The sequence below is a fragment of the Barbus barbus genome, assembly GCF_936440315.1.
Source record: "Barbus barbus genome assembly, chromosome: 31".
NCBI lineage: Eukaryota > Metazoa > Chordata > Actinopteri > Cypriniformes > Cyprinidae > Barbus > Barbus barbus.
The window spans coordinates 20216275-20235287 of record NC_136759.1 but is presented as its reverse complement, the minus strand read 5'-3'; the positions used below and the strand labels follow the sequence as shown (position 1 = coordinate 20235287).

Sequence of the window (19013 nt, the reverse complement as noted above, 5' to 3'; positions counted from 1 at the left end):
TCTGTGTTATATATTTACATCATATATGTACAAATGTTTTTGTTTATATATTTATAAACATATTTTCAGATGTACATTCATATATTCAGAATTATAACCATATATTCAGATTTACATCTATATATTCACAATTTACATTTATATATTCAGACTTATAACTATTTATTCAGATTTACATTTATATATTCAGGCTTATAACTATATATTCAGATTTACTTCTATATATTCACAATTTATATTTATATATTGAAACTTATAACTATATATTCATATTTACATGTGTATATATTCAGAATTATAACTATATATTCAGATTAACATTTATATATTCAGGCTTATAACTATATATTCAGATTTACTTCTATATATTCACAATTTATATTTATATATTGAAACTTATAACTATATATTAGATTAGATTAGATTAGATTCAACTTTATTGTCATTGCACATGTAAGGTACAAGGCAACGAAATGCAGTTAGCATCTAACCAGAAGTGCAATAAGCAGAGGTACAGGATATACAGTGCCTACAATATGTTACATATGTACAGAAATATACAGATAAGGCAGTAGTACTATGGACATAATTTACAAGTTTGTAAATACTATCAGTATGATATACAGATGGGTGATATGAACATACTATACAGATGGGTTGTGCAGTAAATGTATGTACAGTAGTACTATGGACATAATTTACAAGTTTTTAAATACTATCAGTATGATATACAGATGGGTGATATGAACATACTATACAGATGGGTTGTGCAGTAAATGTATGTACACTATGAGCAAAAACTATGAAAATAATTACAAATGGATATGAATAAGCTATAAATTAAGATATATAAACACTAGTGCAATGAACATTGAAAGTGCATAGAAATAAAAATTTACAGTACATAGTAATCAGTGTAGATTGGTTGTTTTTTTGTTTCGTTTTTTTAATCGATTTAATGATGGGGAGGGGTGAAGAGTTTGTAGTGGTGTGTGAGGGGGGTATCATTGGGCAGAGTTTAGTAGGGAAACAGCTGTAGGGAAAAAGCTGTTCCTGAGTCTGCTTGTCCTTGATCGGAGGCTCCTGAAGCGCCTCCCAGAGGGCAGCAAGTTAAACAGTCTATGGTCAGGGTGAGAGGAGTCCTTAAGAATGCCGCGAGCTCGACGTAAACAGCGTTTTCTCTGGACGTCCTCAATGGCAGGGAGTGGTGTCCCTGTGATGCGTTGGGCGGTTTTCACCACCCTCTGTAGTGCCTTGCGGTCAGCAGCTGAGCAGTTCCCATACCAGACTGTGATGCAGTTGGTCAGGATGCTTTCAATTGCACACCGGTAGAAGTTCCGCTGGATGATTGGAGACAGGTGGTTCTTCTTCAGTGTCCTAAGGAAGAAGAGGCGTTGGTGAGCCTTCTTGACTAGGTTGGATGTGTTGGTGGTCCAGGTCAGGTCCTCCGAGATGTGGGTTCCCAGGAACTTGAAGCTGGAGACACGTTCAACAACCATCCCGTTAATGTGGATGGGGTCATGCGTTCCACTTTTCTTCTTCCTGAAGTCCACAATGAGTTCCTTTGTCTTGCTGGTGTTGAGGAGCAGGCTATTGTCAGCACACCATGCAGCCAGGTGCTGTACCTCCTCCCTGTAGGCAGTCTCATCGTTGTCTCTGATGAGGCCAATCACTGTGGTGTCGTCAGCAAACTTGATGATGGAGTTGGATCCATGCACAGGCCTGCAGTCATGGGTGTAGAGGGAGTAGAGAAATGGGCTCAGCACACAGCCCTGTGGTACGCCGGTGTTGAGTGTGATGGTGGTGGAGCAGGTGAGGCCTGACCTAACATGCTGAGGTCTGTTGGTCAGAAAGTCCATAATCCAGCTGCAAAGGGAGGTGTTAACACCCAAGTCTCCAAGTTTAGTGGTCAGCTTGGAGGGAATGACGGTGTTGAATGCTGAGCTGAAATCAACAAATAATATCCGTGCATATGTGTTGTTGTTTTCCAGGTGTGTGAGTACCGAGTGCAGTACTGTGCCTACTGCATCCTCAGTGCTTCTATTGCTTCTATAGGCAAATTGGTGTGGGTCCAGTGTGGGTGGGAGGCAGTTCTTGAGGTGTGCCAGGACCAGTCGCTCAAAGCACTTCATAACAATGGGTGTGAGTGCTACGGGGCGGTAGTCATTCAGGCACGTTGGGGAGGAGTGTTTCGGCACTGGCACAATGGATGTCGACTTAAAGCATGTTGGCACCATTGCTTGGGTGAGTGACAGGTTGAAAATGTCTGTGAAGACCCCTGCGAGCTGCTCTGCACATGTCCTGAGCACACGTCCAGGAATGCCGTCGGGGCCAGCAGCCTTGTATGCGTTGATCCGGCTCAATGCTGTGCAGACATCTGTGGAGGTGAGTTTGAGGGTCTGATGGTCTCCTGAGAGTGTGATCTTGGTGGCTGTCTCCTTGTTGTTGTTGTCAAAGCGAGCATAAAAGTCATTTAGCTCGTTAAGGAAGGAGACGTCTGTGACCGTTGGAGTGGAGTTGCATGGCTTGTAGTCACTGATGACCTGGATGCCCTGCCACATGCGCCGGGGGTCAGAGTTGGAAAAATGCTCCTCTACCTTTAGCTTGTAGCAGTGCTTGGCCTTCTTGATGCCCCTCTTCAGGTTAGCCCTGGATATGCTGTAGGCCTGAGCGTCATCTGATCTGAATATTCATATTTACATGTATATATTCAGAATTATAACTATATATTCAGATTTACATTTATATATTCAGGCTTATAACTATATATTCAGATTTACTTCTATATATTCACAATTTATATTTATATATTGAAACTTATAACTATATATTCATATTTACATGTATATATTCAGAATTATAACTGTATATTCAGATTTACATTTATATATTCAGATTTACGTCTATATATTCAGACAAAAGTCCAAAAGTTTGGAAACTGTTACATGATGTTCTGTTAGTTGTGTTTTGCCATGTCTTCCGCTGACCTAGTTTTCCTTAGTTGCCCTGATTAGTTAATTAGCTCCTCACCTGTATTTGTTTCCCCATGATTACGTTTAGTATTTAAAGCCTGTGTTCTCACATGTTGCTTTGTCTGCTATTATTTTGGATTTAAGTTTGGTTGTGCCCTTCTCAGTCAGTGATTTATTTAAAAGAACTCCTTTTGTATTCCTTTGTCGTGGTCTTTGTTTTTGCACACCAGACACCCCTAACTGAAACACCCTAGAAAAGTAGGATTTTGGACAATATTGGCACGAATCCTTTTTCATTTGTGATGATTTTGCATTGATAAGTGATAACAGAAAATGTGAAACCATATTTTATTACATAAACAGTTTATACATAGAAAAAACTAAAATTTTTTATTCATCTAAATATCCACCATTAGCAGCTATTACAGCTCTGCATAATCTGGGCATCCGAGCTGTCAGTTTATTCAAACATTGACTTTGAATTGGCAATCAATTGCTGAAGCTACAGTATTAAGGTGTGCTGACCCAAACATCTTTTAAAAACCTGGGCCAAGTTTAAACCAGTAACCAGGCATCACAGCTGGCAAAGGGGCATGTCTGACTTTGACAATGATAATGTCCAGTTACCTTAATGTATTTGCACCAAAAAACGATAAATATTTATGCTCTGATATCGTCCAAAACCACACTTTGCCAGGGGTGTTTCCAAACTTTTGGAGGGCAGTATATATATATATATATATATATATATATATATATATATATATATATATATATATATATATAGTAAACATTTTATAACATTGCATAATATAATATATAATAAATGTATAATGTAAATTAGTATATATTACACATATTTATTATTTACAAGGTTTATTTTTTTACAATTTACAAATATTTACAAATATTTTCTCTTATTTTACAATATTATCATTTAGTAAAATAATAATATTTAAAGAAATATATGATACAATTTAAATGTGTTGCTTTGTTTTATAATAAGAAAGTATATGTTTTATATATATATCATAATATTAAATATTTATAATTTGATATATTAATCATATATTTAAATGTGTGTAAAAATGTCAAAAATGTTTAATGTAATCAAATATGTTTAATAAGTAATACAAAATTAATATTAAATATATGTTTAAAAATACATGTAATGAATTTTTTTAAAGGGATATTTTGTTGTCAGTATAATTAGTTATTAGTTTTATGACATTTGTAGCTCAGCTGGTAATTGGGTCTCAAACTGAGTGTCTTGTAGCAAACAGGTCATGTACCTCTGGTGGGGTCATGCCATAAATTCTTATTATTATAAATGGGAATGCTAATGAATAATTTTCTTGAAATAAGATACACCTTTGACACATTTAGCCCAAGTGAAAATAATTATTGTATGTATAGTGATAATTGTACAGTCTACAACTTTTTTGTTTATAAAGTGAAAAGAAACTACCTGTCGGGAGTGTCAATCAATTCACAAGAAATTCCAGAAACGAACGTCACTTGCTAAAACATACCCATTAGAATTGAGCCAGTCTTTTATTTTATTAAAAAAAAAAAAATAATCACACACCATAAAAATTACATGTACAAAACTATAAGATCTTAAATTGATTTATGTACAGTTACAAAAGAAAATGGCAAAATAAAAAGTGACCAAACAACTCAAATTAACAGGTATACTTGTGCTCCCATTCGGGACTGTTGCTGCTTCTGCTGCCGTCTGTTTGTTGCTTTGAGTCCTTTAGGTTTGAGTTCTCACTGGACGAGAGGGTCACGACTGACACTATAAAGCCGGAGGAGATGCAGGAGGAGACGCAGAAGGGCAGATTGATGAAAGTGCAGAAAGCACAGATATGCTGTTTATTTTGTCCCATCTGAGTTTCCGCTCACTGGTGCAGTTTGCATGATTGAATGGGTGGAGGATGATGAATATCTAGAGAAAACAACAGGTAGAAACAAGATCAGACTCTTTGGCAGAAGGCGTGACGCTTCTAAAGAGATAAGTAAAGACTGCAGGTCCTGCCTAGTCATCGAGGAGCTAACATATACAATTCAGAAGAATGATCCGGTTCAATACAGTTTAAGCTCTGTAGACAGCGTTTGTGGCATAATAACAGCTATTTACTTGTACAGAAGTATATAGAGCAGTCGTGGAGGGTTGGTGTCTATCTATCCATCTATCATTCTATATATTATTCTATCATGTTATATTGCTCTAAATATCCATCTATTGTTGTCTATCCATCTATCACTCCATTGTTCTATCATCTATCATTCTATCTGTCATTCTCTTTATCTATATATTGTGATATCATTCTATCTACTGTTTAAACTATCCATCTATCATTCTATTTGTCCATTCATCATTCTATATTGTTCTATCTATCCATTTACTGTTCTGTGTATCCATCTATCATTCTATTGCTCTGTTTTTCCATCTATTGTTCTCTGTCTGTCTGTCTATCTATCTATCTATCTATCTATCTATCTATCTATCTATCTATCTATCTATCTATCTATCTGTCTGTCTGTCTGTCTGTCTGTCTGTCTGTCTGTCTGTCTGTCTGTCTGTCTGTCTGTCTGTCTGTCTATGCAAACACTTGTGCTGCTTAATATTTTGAAGTTCAAAATAACTTTGAAAGGAAAAACGTAAAATAACTTTTTTGCGGAAAAAAGTTTTAATTGTCTTTAAAAAAATTATTTTCACTCACCCCAAACTTTTGAGACAACAGTTTTAGCATTAAATTAATTAATTTTGTAAATTATATTTATGTATACAATCCACCAATATAACAAATATTGTTTTATTCACTTTTAACAATTACTCCACAATACACTGTGGATAACTGTGACTGTTCCCTTTACTTTAACAACTACAAAATAAATACACAAAAATGAAAGGGCATAGTCTAAAAACGTTATGCGGTGATCAACATTATGCCACAATTGCTGTGTACTGAGTTTACTTTACACTCAACCCGGTTCCTTCCTTTATAGCCTGAAGTGTTCAAAGACCAGAGGGAACGAGTGAAATTGGCTTTCATAAGTGGTGATTGTGACATCTAACATTACATTGATCTTATATGCATAAAGGAACAAAAGGAATGAACAGCAGTGCTGGCATCCTCTCAAATCTATGATGGTGGTCTTCTCTTTGGGCTTCTGGACCCTTTGGATGGGAGAAGAGCTGATATAAATGTTAATTTGTTGGCAGGAGTAGCAAATGGTGCCGCCAAGCTCTTTGGAAAGCTTGTGAGACCATGAAAGCAGCCGGGATTAGACAACATGTCTGCCAGTGACTCGACCCCATCCCTGTTCTGCTATTGTCAGATGCGTTCGCAGAGACCACCTTCAACACCTGGACAAAGACCTCCATCCACGTCCTGTTTCAGCAAACACTACAATCAGTCTCCCATCAAAACCTAAATGAACGGCCATCAATATTGATCTAAATATGTCACAACTGATTTATTTTTAGCTCGTTCCTGACAAAAGAAAATGCATCGACATGGATTTGGCCTCTAGAGCAGCCATATGTTCCAGCCAAGCGATGAGACAGATACTGGATGTTTCTCACCGCATGTGGGCTCCGAGATGGATCTGTCTGGAGCCTCGCGGCTCTAAATGACAACGAAGACGTGACAGTAGACTGAACACACAACCAAGAACATTCAAACACAGCTAAGATCAACAGCTCTGGGCATTTGCATATTAAGTGAAGTTTCTGTTTTTAATCTCAGACGTTTTCTCTTCTCGTAGGCAGGAAAAGCAGAATCGTTCCGGTGTTTAATCTTGTTAGGTGAGTGTGGCAACGTAAACAGACTACTTAAGAAATATGGGAATAAAAACAAAGAGAAAAGACATGCCTGTTGTTCCGGTGAGAGGACTATTTCAAGTAAAGAAAGAAGATAAGTAAACTTCAAACTACAATTGCATTGTGTCATAAAAGCCTGATCTTTCAGCCATATAAACGCTCGCCCCAAAATCTGTTCATAATTCATGACAATTAAGTCAGAAATTGTTATTTTCATTTGCCCTGAAGCTTCTCTTACTTTTAAAAATGTTTATACCAGTGTATTCAAATATGCACTGTACAAAAGTGTGAGGTCAGTAAGATAATATATGTATATTATTGAGTAAAGATGGATGGATGGATGGATGGATACAAACTAAACTAATCTAAACTAAACTAAAATAATGGCTGCAGAAAATTATTTGCATCACATAAATAAATTGCATTTAAAAAATACATTAAAATAAAGAACACAGTAATTTTAAATAATAATAATAATAATAATAATTTACTGTACCTTCGACGGCATTCAAAAAATGCAGCCTTGGTGACCATAAGAGATTCCCAAAAACATCTCTAAAACAAGCTCGCAAGACTATTCCATGCATAAATTAAACTGAAGTTCTACACTGAACTCCTAGATGAAATCTTTAGAGTAAACACATTCAATCTTCTATATCAGAAACCGAGGATGGCTTTCAGCACTCAGAGAATCTTATTACTTGGTTTGGCTGCCATTATAGCTTTCATTATGAGTTATATCTCCACACCTTGTTTCTCGTCAGCACTATTGATTATGCAATTAAATCCAGCCTGTCCATTAGATATCAAATAAAGGAGTCTTTCAATGAATTTTGCGCAAACCCAGGGGCAAACGGTGAATGACACTCATGCGTAAATCACAGAGGCTCTTTAATAAAACAGCAGTCTGTCATGCAAATGACGCACACGACGGCGACATCACTTTCCGAAAGAGAGAAAGAGACAGGTAAACTCCATATGAACTCTAATCATTTTATAACACCAAGACATTGATTTGTTTCATTTGTGCATGAAAGAGCATGTATGTGCATAGTATTTTATTCTGTACTGCATACACTTTTTATCATTTTTAAATGACAAACATATTTTAAAAATTGCTTAACTGTTAGTTACTATAGCATATGTGTTGCAATTTTACTGTAAAATACTTTTTTTAAAGTAAAAACTATGAATTACTATATGATTACAGTGAAAAATAGTAAAATGACAATCCCAGACATCCATGCATGACACACCATATTTTATTTAGATGATTTAAACAATATTGTGTTACCAGTATGTACATTGGGGTGTTTTGTTACAGTTTTTGTTATTTAGTTAATGTTTATTGCATTATTTTATTTATGTCATGTGCGTTACCTGGTGTCTTTGTTTTATGACCATGTGTGCATGTGTTTATATATACTATATATATATATATTGACCATAAATTATGGATATGCCACTTATTAACTCATCATGTGATGTTTTATTGTGCCACCTATATAATTATGATGGTTATCAGTAAGGTAAAAGAAAGACTTTGGTCTATCAGACTTTGGACATAGCCAGTGTTGGGTAAGTTACTTTCAAAAAGTAAATAATTACAGTTACTAATTATATCATCAATATTGTGTTTAAATTACTTTAGTAATTATGCTGTCTGAAAAGAAACTTAGTTACTCAATAAGTAACTTAATTATTCAAATCGCTAATTAGGCTACATCTTAAAATCCCTATAAGCTTTAATATAAATTAAACTCTTTATAATTTAAATTCGAGTCAAACATAGAATAGTTTAGTCGTCTTTCAAAAATGATGAAAATTAGATGAATCTTGATTTATCTATTCTTATATATTTTTTTTGTATCTAGGTGTGGGCGTTTGCGAGCAGGTGACTGCATATAATGAGCTCAGATACAGCAAAGACTGCACCTCGTTTTAGTTTCATACGGATTACATAATCAGAACATTCGTTTTCGATTTGAATTCGTTCATTTAAAAGTAGAAACTTCAAGCTTTCAGATGGGGTAAAGACTGTACCTTGCTTTACTTTCATAGGGATTACATAATCCCTATGAAAGTATGTGTGCAATCGCTTTCTTATGTTTCACCTTTGCTTTCGAAATCGATCACGTTCAGCAAGAAGGGGAGAGGATGGAAAGTGGGGGGCACAGTAACTTGGCACACTGATAGCTGATACTATCAATAGTAACCACACCAAATTTGGAGTCTCTAACTCAAACTCTCTAGCGCCACCACTTGTCCAGAATTTCACAATTTTTTAAGTTAATAACTTTTGAACCGTAAACCACAAAATTTAAATTATTTTTACCTCTGAATCCTTGGCTCAAGCCGAGTCGAATCAAGTTCAAAATTCAAAAATCATTAGGTTTAGTTTTCCCGTTATCTTCAATTGTTCGTAAAACCTACTTTTCGAACTCGTCCTAGACGGTTCGTCCGATTTTCACCAACATTTGCTCAGATCATCTACAGACCATACTGGCAAAAATGTATGGAATTCAAGTCGAATCATCCAATTCAAGTCGAATCATCCAAGCGTTCTCGAATACCACACTAACGAATTTGCCGAAAAGCACGCAAAAATGGATCTGAGGCTGTATCTCCGCAAGGGTTTGGCGTATTGAGACCAAACTTGGTGTGTATTATAATGAGCATGGTCTGAGTTTACCTGCAGTGTTTCGGCGCTGTGCCACCTAGTGGTCAGGAGATATGAAAAATGCATATTTTTGCTTATAACTTGTGAAATTCAAAATAAAAGTTCAAAGTTATTTTGAACACAGGATTAAAACTGGTCTCTTTAGATTCTGTGCATCAGTCCAACCATATCCAATTTTCCCATGTCAGCCATTTTGGGCGTCAGCCATGTTGAATTTTGTAGTAAAATGCTATATTTTATGAATGCATTGACGTATCGTTACGGAACTTGGTATGGGTCATCAGCACGAAGTCCTGAAGGAGCCTGAGAAGTTTGGAGCCAGCACCACCTAGTGGTAAAATCAGATAATCACATGCTGATAACTTTTGGTGTGGTCGACTTATTTTCCCCCAAGTTACCTTTTCAGACTCCTGAATCCTGGCCGAATCCAGCAATACCAAACTTGGCAGGTTTAGCCTAATGGTTTATGCTATGTTGCATTTTAGCACTTAAAAAACATTTACCAATATCTTAGAAACCGTTACTCCGATTGACACAAAACCAATTTGGAGACTTAGCATCCTGGCTATGCACTAATGCCAAATTGCCAAAATTTTGATAGTAATTTTGGCAATTATGCTAATAAACAAAATTGCTAATAAACTCAACAGTCAGTCACAAAAAAAAAATAAAAAAAATGTTTCATCTACTTACACACAAATATGTCTATAACTCCAAAACAAAATTAGATATTTTCACCAAATTGGACACACATATGTATGGGCACACTCTAAGGACACGTACAAACATTGGTGGGATTGTGCCTATGACGCTATAATTGAACAAAACATGAAATTGCATTGACTATAATGGAGTATTATGAGATAAAATGCTATATTTTACAAATGCATTGGTGTACCATTATGAAACGTTATATGTACCATGGGGACCATGACCTGATAGTACTCAAAAAGTTTTGAGACAGTGCCAATTTGTGGTCAAAAGTTACAATGAAATGTCAAATTAATGCTAATAGCTTTCTGTGAATTTTGCCTATTGTAATGAGACTGATATTAATAGATTCCTTGGGTCATGCTGAGAAAAGTCATACCAATGTTGCCGTAGTCAGCCAAACTTCCTCTCTGCCCTTTTGATTTTCTTTAAAAACCTACTTTGTCGAACTCCTCCTAGACCGTTGTTCCGATTTTCACCAAAATCGAATCATATCATATTCAGACCATGCTGACAAAAAGAATGGATTTCTTGTTGATAGACAAAACAGTTTTCACATACGACAACAACGAATTTGAGGCATGATGCCAAAATGACACTTGAGGCTGTATCTCTGCAATGCTTTGGTATATTGACACCAAACTCTGTGTGTGCCATTGTCACCTCACGCAGAACACACCACATCGATTTGATAACAGTGCCAACTGTTGGTCAAACGTGATAAGCCAATTAATCATATTACCAGAGGTTTATTTATGATTTTTCAGCCGTTTTGACTAAAATAATCCTAAATGGCTTCAATTACGAATTTCTGCAGTTGGTCTGATGCTCCATGCTATGCTTAGCTCCTCATTTTGCAGCTAGAGTCCTTGGCCCTGTCATTGCTGCTTGCAGCTATATTTATTATTATTATTATCACTAAATATATGATTATATCTGGTTATAAGTTGTAAAATATACAGACACCAGTATGGCATGCCATAATAAATAACTAGCTAAACTAAACTAAAGTAAAATGTACAATATTTTTTATATTGAATTTCTGGCAACCAGTTCTATGCTGCAAATTTTATTTATTTTTGATTGTTAATTTAATTTGCACTGAAGTTAAAATGCTAAAATAGTACAAATATGTTTAACCGATATCATATAGAAACCTGTTGCATTCAAATCAAACATGGAAGAAAATCTAATTTTGGTGAATAGGCACCAAAATGAGAAAAGTAAAAGTAAACCCAATGCAAACGTCAGTAATTAAGATAAGTTACACTGTTACTGGAATCTGAAACAATGTATAAATCCATGAGATATTATAATTTTGAATAACCCATCCATTTAACAATTCATCTGTCTCATGTGAAATGTAATAATTTTTTTTTTTATATTTTTTTTTCAAAGCTAAGCAGAAGCAATGCAGTGTGGGTATTATATCCTGCTACTAAATTCTGAAATAATTTTACAACCTTAAAATCCAGAGTGACCACCCCCGAAGAAAACAAGATGCATTTGGAGAAGTCAATGTGGGCGACCATTGAAATACATCCGGTTAATCTAAGCAGTAAGCAAATTCACATTTTCTCTGACCCTGTAAGGAAAGCATTTGGTCTCATTGAAAGGGCAAACTTGTGAGTCATTATTTGTTTCATTCACAAATTCTATTTGCCAGAAAGTGCACACTAACGGGTCTCCAAGAAACAAAACATTAGCAACAAAACCAGCACCGAACCGTTAATTTCGAAGAGTGCGGCTGTACTACATGATTAACAATGTTGTGGTAATTACTAATTAGAGAGTACTTATCTCAAAGAGGTGGAAGGTGGAACAAAAAATTAAGGTATCAACAAACATTGCCTCTGTTGAGGAGACAGAGGCCAGATAACATCGCCACAGACTCTTTCAACACCGCGTTCACAGACAAAACAACAACAATCACAAGAACAGCTCATTAAACCAGCAGAAAAACATGCTGTTGTCTATAAAATATACTTTTTAAGTTTTCAGTATCTGCTAAACATTGTTGTAAATAAACAGATATCAGTACAGACACACTCATTTTCCAAGACATGTTTCATGTCTTTGCCTTGAGGTAACCGGTCAAACCAAATCTGAGATTAATGCATTTATCATCCTTATATAATTAATCATTATGTATCAATATTTTGTTAATGTAATTTCTGTTTTAATGGTATTTATGTGATTAAATGGCAAATAAGCTATCCGAATGGACAACCAACATGAGAGTCTGTGGCAGCAAAATGTGTTGAGTGAGTTTATCGCTGTGTCATCGGCGTGGAGAAGTGATTAGTCACGTAATGATTTTTTAATTGGTGAAGAAATGAAGCTTGACAAGTCAAAATGAAATGCTAAGTGTGGCAAAGGGGTGCCAACAACTAAAATACTGTGTAATTGCAGTTCAGTTGGACTATTTTTAAAATTATAACAACTTAGATGCACCACTGAGAGAAGAAAGTCTGAAATAACAGAGTTGGAAAGCTCAGTCATCGTTTAATTGAGCCAAAAGTCATCTGTGCTCTGCTGAAAACAGAGTGGGGATCTTTAAAGTCATTCTACTCTTTCAAAATGTCTGGATGAAGAATTAAATGCAATCAGTAACTGAAACATAATGAAACTAGTGCCTTTTTCATTATCCAAAGATGTCATTTTAGCAATTAAAGACTGTCTTAATGTGTTTTTAAATTGCATTGTCAACTATAAGATGTACAGATACATCTAAAAAAATTTGAATATCGTGAAAAAGGTCAATATTTTTTGTCACTCATTTCAGAAAGTGAGATCCATATATAGATCCCGGCCTTCAGGTCATCTGCATTGTTGGAAAGTCAAATGCAAAATTGACTTTCATCTGAAAAGAGGACTTTGGACCACTGAGCAACAGTCCAGTTATTTTTCTCCACAGCCCAGGTAAGACGCTTCTGGCGTTGTCTCTGGTTCAGAAGTGGCTTGGTAGCCCTTTTCCTGAAGACTTCTGAGTGTGGTGACTCTTGATGCACTGACTCCAGCTTCAGTCCACTCCTTGTGAAGCTCTCCCAAGTGTTTGAATCCCTGTTGCTTGTGCACCTTTTCCTACCCAAATTCTTCCTTCCAGTCAACTTTGCATTTAATATGCTTTGATACAGCACTCTGTGACTTACCCTCTTTGTAGAAGGCGTCAATGTTCGTCTTCTGGATCATTGCCAAGTTAGCAGTCTTCCCCATTATAGTGCTTTCAAAGAACAAGATATACCCAGAATTTATACTGTAGGGATGGTCATTAATTGAAACTCAAATGTAAATATTCTAATATTTTGATATACAGATTTTTGACTTTCATGAGCTGTAAGCTTTTTTAAAAAAAAAAAAAAAAAAAAACTTTTGAAATTTTACTTTATATGTATTGAATCTAAAGTACATGAAAGTTTCCCTTTTTTAAATAAGTTATAAGAGAAAATTAATTTTTTCACGATATTCTATTTTTTTTTTAAATGTACCTGTACCACACACACACACACACAGAGAGACTGTAAAAAAACGATAGAAAAAAATATTTAAAAAATATTTTCTAGATAGATAGATTAAGCCTTGTTTGTGAGTACATGAAATACAGACTTTTGTAGCCTATATTTTTATTTAATTTATTAGTTAAGTTACATTTTCTGTATACTTTTATTTTAGCACTAATAATAAAGTCAAATAATTATATGTGAGAGAGTCAGTGGTAAACAATATAAATGTGTTCCTATTGGTCATTGTTAGAGGAACACAGGCTTAGCCTGACAGCTAACCTACCCCAGACCAGGGGTATGTTTCCCAAAAGCAACTATAGTCACAAGTTTCCTCATTGCCAATACAATTCAATGGAAATCTATCTATGCTTCATTGCTTAATAAAACTATTTATTTATTTAAGAAAAAAAAAATCAATAATAATAAATAAATAAATACAAATCTTACTGAACCCAGAGTTAGAACAGTGGTGTATAATTTATGGCAAAGCTGAAGTATATTGGACATGACTCACTCAGCTACTCCGGGCGATCATCGCAGAGGCCTGATGATCTATATGTTGATACGTTCATCTGTGGTCTGCAGCTTACACCTGCTAAATATCACAGAGACAAATCTCAGGATGACACCTGACAGCTGGATTTGATTAATAGCTTCGAGCACTGAAACAGGACAATAAACAACTCAATCCATCTTAACTTTGCATTTCACTTTGCCCCGTCGAACTTTTAACTGCTCTCGTTTCTCAAAGTCATGGAAAGCAGAAGCTTTGATTTTGGGATCAATAGCCGCGTGAAGCACCAATCGTTGGCGTGTCAATTTTTCCTTGTCAGCTCCTTTAACTGGCAGACTTTTGAACAGAGTTCCACTGATTGCATATGACGTCGGCATCAAATAATTGTCTGGGGTCACAGACACCACGATCACACACAAATTCATATTTATATAATATATAATATTATATTATATATAATAATATATATATTTATATAATATGTCATGAAGTGAGCTGCAACTTAATTGGTTGCTTAAGTTTTTGAGAGCCGTTTATTCTCTGACAACAAATACCTGAAATAAAACAACGAATGTGCCTCCGGGAACATCCGTATCTTTGTTTATGAGCTACTCGTATGAATCGTCCGATGTCTGAGTGCGTAACATTCCCTTGTGCATTGCTTTGCGTGCAACAGCCTGTTCATTTCTTTGGCATGCTCTGTCAACCCTCTCTTCTGATGTCACAAGGCATTGTGGGGGAATTTTTAGCAACAGTTAAAACCACAGAAAAACAATATCAGTGTGATCAATTATTCATGAGACCGTTGCTGTTTCTGAGCTTGAATACAGTCCACATATCCACTGTGTAACAACTATGCTGTTTAGTCACATTGTAGTGAAAATTGTGCATGGCTCCTTTATAACCTGTGCTTGACATCTAGCCTCGAACAAACTTACATACTTGGCATTTACTATGGCCTTATGTTGGCATTTGTTTGCAGTCTGAGGTGATACTTATAGATGAAAGGTACTGATTTTGCAACACAGCCAAGTGAATTATATTTCCACATGAGTGATTGTGAGTGGAGCATCTGATATATGAAGCTGAGCTGCAAGACATTAGCTGATAACCTCAGGACAGACACAGCAATGTCAACACAAGAGCCGAGTGCTTGCTAATCACTGATTCTCATCTCATTTGAGCGAGCAAGCCTATATATTTCTGAATATATGAGCCAATGTTGACTGTTTCATAAAATATGTTTAGGAACATTTCTGGTCACCAAAGAACACAAAAATTGATGCATAGATAATATAATATAATATAATATAATATAATATAATATAATATAATATAATATAATATAATATAATATAATATAATGTAATGTAATGTATAATGTAATATAATATAATTAAAACAACTTTGTGTTACACTGATTTTATGGTATATACTTGCCTTCGTTAAGTTATTTTATTAACAATAATAAAAAATAAAAAATAAAAATAATAATCTTAGCAAGAAATAAGTAATTAAAATATATTTAAAATATGACAACTTTGTTTTTTATTTGTTAATTTGGAGATTCATTGTGAAAATGTATTTATGATTACAAATAGTCATGTTAGGTGTGATTAATTGTTATTAATTATAGAATTTGGGGAAGTCGTGGCATAATGGTTAGATAGTCGGACTCGTAATCCAAAGGTTGTGGGTTCGAGTCTCGGGCCGGAAGGGATTGTAGGTGGGGGAGTGAATGTCCAGCGCTCTCTCCACCCTCAATACCCCTTGAGCAAGACACCGAACCCCCAACTGCTCCCCGGGCGCCGCAGCATAAATGGCTGCCCACTGCTCCGGGTGTGTGTTCACTGCTGTGTGTGTGTTCACTGCTGTGTGTGTGCACGTTGGATGGGTTAAATGCAGAGCACAAATTCCGAGTATGGGTCACCATACTTGGCAGTATGTCACTACACTAAATAATTATTTTATTGTATTGTATTTTTTTATTTATTTATTTATAAAGCACTTTACAGGCTACAATTTTAAGGCTATCATTTTATGCAATATTGTAATCACAGAATTGTATAGTACACAGTACATTTTATAGTATTATTATTATTATTATTATTTTCAATTTATTGAAAGCACCAACATTTTTTATTAATTTGTTTATTTGTTTTTAATGATTGATTGATTTGATTGATTGATTGATTGATTGATTGATTGATTGATTGATTGATTGATTGATTGATTGATTGATTGATTGATCTGTTCCTTTGTGTGTTTGTTTATTTATTTTTTCTCAGCAAGGCTGTATTTATTTAAAAAATTAAATACAGTGTAATACTATTTTGAAATATTATTGTTTTAATTAAAAATAACTGATTCTATTTTAATATATTTTAAAGTGCTATTCATTTCTGTGATGGCAAAGCTGATTTTTTTTAAATCAAGTTAATCAAATCAATATAATATAATATAGTTTGAATAATATGAACAAACATAATAGAATGTTTAAAAACACTAATGTACATTCACACATTTAAAAGTGAACTGCGGTATACTATTGGAATATATGCACATACAAACAGGCTGTAATTGGAAGAATTACAATACATTTAAATGCTATAATGTTTATGTATGATGAGGCTGATGTCAAGTACAAAAGCATTAATAAATATTTTTCTATATATAATAATTTTCTATATAATTTCAATGACAAAACCTTTTCAAAACAATCAAACTGTTTGCATTTTGATTTATTGCATCTTGATAGAATATGTTGTAATACTACCCAATGTTTGCTTTAGCAGGTAGAGACACATCAAGGTGAGTGTTCTCTATAGAACACATGTATACTCACCCCTTCAGTGAAGTATCGTTCTTCAACCCAGACCGTCCAGTAAACAATGCATACTGTAGTCTGCAGCATACACATAGACAGTCCCGGCCATGGGGATGTAAAAGGCAATATGTTCTAAAAGCCAGCGATAGAGAACAATTGGTGTGCTCCGTTTCCATTGGTTGCAGTAGTGGATTAAGTCCTCAAATATGTCCCGTAGGAAACAGTTGGATAGTCCTTGGAATACAGTGTGAAGAGTGAATGCTCAGGGGAGAAAGCCCAGTAGGGGTTCAGACAAATTATTCCATATTCCTCCCCATAATCAGATGACCTGGCCAGCTCTGGGACGGGTTGAAAACAGAGAGAGAGCGAGAGAGAGGCCAATGATAAACAAAACACTCTCAAAAGCCAAATTAAGTGCAGATGTCTCAGCTGTTAGTGCAGATTTTTTGGAAATACAAGCCCGAATAGTAAACAAGTGCATCTGTCACACTACACAGAACTGAGATGAAACAGCTGTCATATGCACCAGACAGGACTGCCGAAACTACACCAGTACCAGTGTAAAAAAAATAAACAATAAAATACTGTATGTATATTTGTTTTGTGCCGGACAACATCCCAGTCTTACACTTTCATCTCAGGGTGCTTTCTTTTTTCCATAAAAATTACTTTTTTTTATGGCTGTTTTGAGCAAAGATCAGTTAAAAATGATAATTTACACAATAAATAAATGACAAAATACATTAAATGAACTGTAAAATTCTTCTATTATATTACTTGCAGGTAATATAATACTAATGAAACAACAGAAAACTTAAAACAGTGTACTTAGAGTACATTTTCACGATTATGTTTCTCAATGCACTTAAGGGATAGTAACCCAAAAATTTAATTTCTGTCATAATTTATTCACCCAAAACCTGCATTAATTTCGTTCTTCTGCCAAACGTAAAAGAAGATACAAACCCGATTCCAAAAAAGTTGGGACACTGTAAAAATTGTGAATAAAAACAGAATGCAATGATGTGGAAGTTTCAAATTTCAATATTTTATTCAGAATACAACATAGATGACATATCAAATGTTTAAACTGAGAAAATTTATAATTTTAAGGGAAAAATAAGTTGGGACAAGGCCATGTTTACCACTGTGTGGCATCCCCTCTTCTTTTTATAACAGTCTGCAAACGTCTGGGGACTGAGGAGACAAGTTGCTCAAGTTTAGGAATAGGAATGTTGTCCCATTCTTGTCTAATACAGGCTTCTAGTTGCTCAACTGTCTTAGGTCTTCTTTGTCGCATCTTCCTCTTTATGATGCGCCAAATGTTTTCTATTGGTTAAAAGTCTGGACTGCAGGCTGGCCATTTCAGTACCCGGATTCTCCTTCTACGCAGCCATGATGTTGTAATTGATGCAGTATGTGGTCTGGCATTGTCATGTTGGAAAATGCAAGGTCTTCCCTGAAAGAGACAACGTCTGGATGGGAGCATATGTTGTTCTAGAACTTGGATATACCTTTCAGCATTGATGGTGCCTTTCCAGATGTGTAAGCTGCCCATGCCACACACACTCATGCAACCCCATACCATCAGAGATGCAGGCTTCTGAACTGAGCGCTGATAACAACTTGGGTTGTCCTTGTCCTCTTTAGTCCGGTTGACATGGCGTCCCAATTTTCCAAAAAGAACTTCAAGTTTTGATTCGTCTGACCACAGAACAGTTTTCCACTTTGCCACAGTCCATTTTAAATAAGCCTTGTCCCAGAGAAAACGCCTGCGCTTCTGGATCATGTTTAGATATGGCTTCTTTTTTGACCTATAGAGTTTTAGCCGGCAACGGCGAATGGCACGGTGGATTGTGTTCACCGACAATGTTTTCTGGAAGTATTCCTGAGCCCATGTTGTGATTTCCATTACAGTAGCATTCCTGTATGTGATGCAGTGTCGTCTAAGGGCCCGAAGATCACTGGCATCCA

The 19013-nt window shown here is 35.4% G+C and overlaps 1 protein-coding gene across 1 annotated transcript in view; it reads right to left on the bottom strand.

Annotated features, from left to right (window-relative positions):
* Positions 1 to 4876: 4876 nt before the first annotated feature.
* The window catches only part of LOC306851032 (leucine-rich repeat and fibronectin type III domain-containing protein 1-like protein), a gene marked incomplete at both ends in the record, with an annotated part of 50668 nt that continues 36531 nt past the window's right edge, over positions 4877 to 19013 (bottom strand). The window contains one exon of the mRNA XM_079387076.1: positions 4877 to 4923. Coding sequence (XP_079243202.1) covers positions 4877 to 4923 — 47 coding nt within the window. The remainder of the gene's footprint in view (positions 4924 to 19013) is intronic.